This window comes from Dipteris shenzhenensis, chromosome 17 (assembly GCF_047967505.1).
Source record: "Dipteris shenzhenensis isolate YYH24624 ecotype China chromosome 17, Dip_SZ_1.0, whole genome shotgun sequence".
Taxonomy (NCBI): domain Eukaryota; kingdom Viridiplantae; phylum Streptophyta; class Polypodiopsida; order Gleicheniales; family Dipteridaceae; genus Dipteris; species Dipteris shenzhenensis.
In genome coordinates, this window is record NC_141612.1 from 50,760,807 (window position 1) to 50,766,717 (window position 5,911).

At 41.3% G+C, this 5,911-nt stretch overlaps 1 protein-coding gene across 1 annotated transcript; it reads right to left on the reverse strand.

Moving 5' to 3' along the window:
- Positions 1-1,288: 1,288 nt before the first annotated feature.
- Positions 1,289-4,999, reverse strand: LOC147892254 (uncharacterized). The gene is made up of 3 exons (XM_087388756.1): positions 3,353-4,999; positions 2,678-3,170; positions 1,289-2,037 (listed from the first exon to the last, which is right to left on the reverse strand). Exons 1-3 carry the CDS (start codon positions 4,646-4,648, stop codon positions 1,694-1,696), a joined length of 2,133 nt encoding a protein of 710 aa, XP_087244882.1. The 5' UTR covers positions 4,649-4,999; the 3' UTR covers positions 1,289-1,693.
- Positions 5,000-5,911: the final 912 nt, after the last annotated feature.

A 5,911-nucleotide genomic window follows, 5' to 3' on the forward strand; every position in this document is an offset into this window, starting at 1 on the left:
ACAATTTTTCATCTTTTGTAGATTGCCTTGAACAAAACAAGAAGGTACCTCTTGAGGTAAGCCACACCAAGATGCAACTTCTCTTTCTCTATGGGGCACAATGAATTATTTATGTGTGCTTGGTATAGCGCCATTAATCAGAATTATCTTATCTATTGAAGTAAATCACTTGGGGATGCAGCTTGTTCTCCTTTTTCTTTTTGTGCGTGGTTCTTAAGTGTTATTTCAAAATACTAGGTATTTTATTCTCCAGTTGTGTCCTCTATTTTGGTATAATGCTTGAAATGTTTTAATTACATCAAAGATGTAAGTATATTTGGGGCTTGAAATGAGTAAATTACGATCTCCCAAACCTTCTTTAAAGTTATTACAAAATGTGCTTAAAGGAGTCTGAGCAACAGAGAAAAACCAGTCCAAAGAAAGGAATCTATAACTCTCAAATGCTTTGTCAGAACCTCGCTACAATTGTGACTATCTTTCAGAAATTGGGACCCAAGTTTAAATTGTAGCGTTAATACTTGTTACAATGAACATATACCACCAACTATCCTGCCACTACCAGGCTGCATTTTATTTGGGGATCGAGGGTCATCAACTGTACTGTCAATGACAAATGACCATGCTAATCCATTTACAAGACCTCTTTATCGTATTTGTAACCACCACTAGCAGTCCCACATCATGAAATCGCACATCATTCACAAAACCATGATAAAAGACAAACCTCCACTTTTCTAGATTTTGATATTCTCCCCTTGAGCATTTATCAAACCTATCCTATGATCAGCCCACAAATTTTCATAGAGTGTGTGTTTGCAACCTCCACAAATTGATGACAGAAGACCAATGCTAACAATTCCTCCTCGTTGTACAGTAGCTTGGTTGAATTGTGCTCTAAGTATGATTTCGTCTTGAACGTTCAGCACTTTCTCCCAAAAATGTCAATGAAATAAAGAAAACACAACAGCTGTACTAAACCAGTAAATGCCCTACCCGCTTTAAATATGCGAAACCCCTGTTTTCTTATCAGACCTTGCGTGCATGCATTCTTCAACGGTTTTAGTTACTGAAGCTTATAGGTTCCATACATACACGAGACGCATTCATGGGACACATCCCCACACACACACAAGAAAGGATACCACAAACATGAGGTATCAGCATTGTGCTAACGCAAAGACAGAAGTAGACATGACTGGCATGTAACCCTGATCCAGGAATCCACGTGCATAAGGGTGGAAGCTGGCGTGGAAGAGCGAAAGATAACATTAAGTGTTAAAAGGGCAAAGAAAGAAAGGTCAACAACTGCATGCATTTGGGAGGGAGGGGGGCTATTACCATTCCTGATCTATCGCGACAGGCAGGTCCCAACCTTTGAAATGACTTTTCTTTATTGAACATTAATTTTGGCTACCAACATGACCCTCACCTTTGTCAAAGGGGGGGCAATTCAGAACCACTTCTTCCATCTTCCAAGGTGAGATTGCTTACAGAAAAGCTGTGGCAGACTGCCGATCTCCTTTCCTGGATATCATACAAACCCAGCTTTCAATTTAACACCTGACAGAGAGACTAGGGACTTCCACTTGTCCCAGTTCTGCCAAGTTTAATGCATTAAGCACCATCATGCAAAAGAGAACAATGACCGAATCAGCCTGCAGCCACCTTTGAAGCTGTTATTTTCCACAAAGCCTCAGTGAAGATTTGAATCTTTGCTATCTCGCAAGAAAGAGATACTCTGGTGACATATGACTCTGCCAAGAGCTTCCAACTCTCCTTTTCCTTGTGGTTTTGTCTTTTTGAGCTTCCTAGCAGGAAGTTTCAATCCAGATTCATCGCTGTGTCTGTGAGGAGACCTTGCTTTTCCATCTAATCTCCTTGTTTCTATCTTCTCCAAAGTCTCTGGCAATTTCCCAAAAGTATGCTGCGATCTGATGTTGCCAGCTACCTCTGAAAACAAAAACCCAGAGCCACCCAGGGGACGCACAGTTGGAGGTGATCCCTCAGAAAAGGCTCTAGTATTTGTGCCACCATCATCTACAACAACCAGATCTCAAGAATCAGAGACAAATGTAGGCAGAAGCAGAAACAAATTGTTACTCCTATGTTGATTTCAAAACCTTCAATCTGTGAAGGAATCAGACATTATAGCATTCCTTCTGAAGCTCAGTGATCAAGTTTAATTTACTGGTCTGGATAATATCGACTCGCTGTCTAAAAGGCATAATAGAGTCTTATCCCCCATACCTTTTGTCCAAATGCTCCTTTTCTAAAAGAAAACATATGAAAAGGAGGGGACGCTAGGAGTAATTTTCAGCTTATGAGTCTGAACAAAAAGCAGTTGCCTGTAAATGAAAGAGGCAAAACGCATTTACGAGTCCCATGCTTGCGTCCACAATTTCCATCCAACAATAAAAAGTTCAAATATTAAAGTTTGTCTTAAAACCACACAAGGCTATTCCATGCCCCATTTGTAAGATTAGAACTACAAAGAAGAGCAGTCCATTGGAGTATACAGGCAATTCAGTTACATATCAAAATGTAAGCCACTGAACATTTTGAATGGAAAAAAATGAACACCAGTCGAGGGGGACAACATGGTTGTTATGTTAGAAAACCCAGCTTTAAGTTCTTAAGAACGAAAAAATTCTGATGGGACACTTGAGACTTTGTATACCTGCAGAAAAATGCTTCTCTCCTATCTCAGAATGCTGAAACCTGCATTCATTGACTGTATTATCCACATCATTATGGGGAGGAGGAATCCTCCAATCCCCAGAGTACTGCCCATTATACAATCTGTAGCCTTGAAAAAGCTGATAAACAGGAACTGGAAAATTAGAGAGGCTTCCAGGTATTGAACACTGGCCAGCTGGGAAGGGTACAAAGAGATTACTGAAAAGAGGTAAAGCCAAGGGACCGGACAAACTCGGGAACATGTGTGAAGGAAAGAACACAGCAGGCATTCCAGAGACAATAGGTCCCAGTTGCCCATTTAGAGATTGGTATGGATTGGTTGGCTGAGCTGACAGAGAATCCCTGCTGCATGCTCCTTCATTGTTATCAGCTTTTGCCTTTGGTTTGTATCTACCACGCTTTCCAGTTGTTAAAAAACAGAACACCTCCCTCCTTGATCGAAATCGACGCTTTGATACTGGATCAAAATAATACTGCATTAACAGATTGTAATGAGAGGTCAGAAACGACGATCATCTCATATGAAGATTGGAATCGACGATCATAGATTGCAAGCCATAAATGATAAAGAGGGGGAAAGACAAATACGGGTCTGCTGGATCAAGACAATAAATGAGAGCTTCAAAATATGTCTCGTTAATGACAAGAAAATCACCTTGTCTGTGGTACCAGCACTATTACCAGTTGCTCGAGTCTTCACCTCTGTTATCCAGCCATAAGGAAGCCAGGGTGGTGACTCCACCACCTTCACCACACGCGCACAGTTTGAAACGTCTGGCAGGCTCTCACTCTCATTTGCCTGAACAGAGCTACCTGGCTTCAAGTGACCCACCTGAGGACATTGCTGCACAACCTTCAAAGCCTCCCCTTCCACTTTGTTGCAATGCTGAGAGCACCCTGATCTGACCTGTTCATCAATGACAGGTGTTTTATATCCCATGGAAAACTCCGACCGTACATGTGCTGGCGCTGTGATACGATCCTCAACGCCAGACTGGTTGGAAGCTAAGGAGAATGCCTCACCGTTTGCAGACCAAATTTTGTCAACAACCACCTCTACATCCTGGATTGGGGGAGGACAATCTAATCCGTTAGCTCCAGGAGGCTCACCATATTCAAAAGTTGTCGACCCTGGCATCCCCATTGCTAGCTCGCCATGACCTTGGACAAGTAATCGATGCCTGGTGCACCAGACCTGAATTGTTTTCTTCATTTCCTCTAGAAACCCTCGCAACGCATGTACTGTTTTGGCGTCCAGAGGATGCTTATTGCAATTCTGTTCAGACGGCAGATCCCCGTCCTGCCACTCAAAATTTACCATGCCAGTATCCATGGCACTGGCGTCAACTTTTTGTACGTCATGTCTCCCGTTCTCCTGTTGAAAATACGCATTACATCTTCCATTTGTCACTGCTGCAGTTGATCTAGCTGAATCACTTTGTCGGATCAGAAGATCTTGCATTCCGGATGAATTCGCATGAAGCTTGTTAAGATGCGACCTGTTCATCATTCGGTATAAAGATTGAGGCATGACATGGACGCTGCCTCGATCGTCAGACTGAGTTGTAGATACGTCAACAACAGCAGCAGCCATTTCTAGAGATGTCGGAGATCCTCTACTGGGAATTGAGGTGCGCAAATCTGCATCCTGAAGTGCAAGAGTATCGTAACTCTGGCAGAACATGCTATGTCTGTTACTCAAAGACTGAATAGTTGTAGTCATCTCCTGTAAAAATCTTCTGAGAGCTTCCTCCGTCTTCTGATCTAAGCGACGGGACGAAGGCACGCCTGACGCACAGTTTGTAGGTCCCATTTGAGTCACCGGGAGAATGAACTCTGTATCTTTAATCATCGCTCCTCTGTCTGTGCCACCTCCAAAGAAGCGTTTTTGTCCAACCGCATGCACGCATACGGTTATAGAGACACTACCTCTATATGATCGATCAACCATTGAGCTTGCATGATTTCCATCGCCAGTAAACTTTGTCACCAACCAAACCTGGAAGCGGTCCCTTAACGCTCCACACAGACCGAACAAAGGCAGGATTTGTGAGCCAAGATTATGGCCAAGGGAAACAGGATTCCCTTGAATCTTGCAGAAAGCCGGAAGAAGAGCCCGATCCAATCTCAGTGCCTTGAATGGGCAAATAGAGATCAACGAAGGAATAGTTGATCAAGAAGGCAAAATGAAAAGGTAAATTCACAAGCATTGGAGGTGCAAGCAGCAGGAAAGGCCATGAATATCGAGGAGGAGGAGGAGGACAGGAGCCATGACGCAGAAAGGGCAAGTTACCTGCACGCCAGCCAGTCCCCCAAATAAATGCATCCCCCAAAAAAAACAAGATGAATGTTATTCATTAGGCCAGCCCTCTTAATTTTTAAAATTATGTAATTATATCCATATTTGTATAAAGAATTGAATGGTCACACCAATATGCAAAATTTGTTCCATAATTAATTTCTTTATATTCCACATTACTCCAAATGTGATCCATTCTCGATCCATGTATAGTTGTTGGGTTATTTATCATTTGTTTCAAATGATATTTCTTCATGAGTTGTTGTATTTGTTGTACTTCTTGTCCTTTTTTTTGTAGTCTATATTAAAGTCACCTAAGATATATGTTTTTTTGTTTGTTTCTATCTTTTATAACAATGTTATAAGGTTTTTTGTAAGTATGTTTACTTTTGTAGTTGGTGGTTTGTACACGTTAATGATGTTTATTGTTTCTTCTCCTTTTATTTTGAATATTGTGAGTAAACATTGATTTCCCTTTTCGTGTGTGAAGTGTATTTGTATTAGTTGTAAATTTTTGTTGTAATATGTTGCTATACCCAATCCTGTGTATGAAGTTGTATCCTTGAATTTTTGCCTCATTTGAATTCTTTGCATGTGTTTCCTGTATGCATAGAATTGTAGCTGCCATTAAGCTCTTGCATTTTTCTATGTCTTCCCTGTGCGGTTTTAAGTGGGCTGTGTTGAATGATTGTATAATGATTGAGTTATGTTGTTGTTTAGTGAATTGTTGTTGGTTGAATATCCATGGGCTTTCTTGGTGCAATCTTTTTATTTCTTGCACTACTGTTGTATCTAATTTGATGTGTTTGTTCTCGACTTTTGCTAACAAGAATAGTTTTTTAGATCCCTCACTCTAGATAGAGCTGTGTACACCAATCCATGTGATTTTATGTGTGTAGGGTCAAATGCCACGGA

What these genes read in the sequence shown, in the direction of transcription:
- LOC147892254 (XM_087388756.1), bottom strand. Translation starts at nt 4,648, where the DNA reads ATGGTTGATCGATCATATAGAGGTAGTGTCTCTATAACCGTATGCGTG. An exon ending in GTGCTGGTACCACAGACAAG is followed by an intron (nt 3,171 to 3,352) that starts GTGATTTTCTTG and finishes CTGTTAATGCAG; the next exon opens with TATTATTTTGATCCAGTATC. An exon ending in AGAGAAGCATTTTTCTGCAG is followed by an intron (nt 2,038 to 2,677) that starts GTATACAAAGTC and finishes TGGTTGTTGTAG; the next exon opens with ATGATGGTGGCACAAATACT.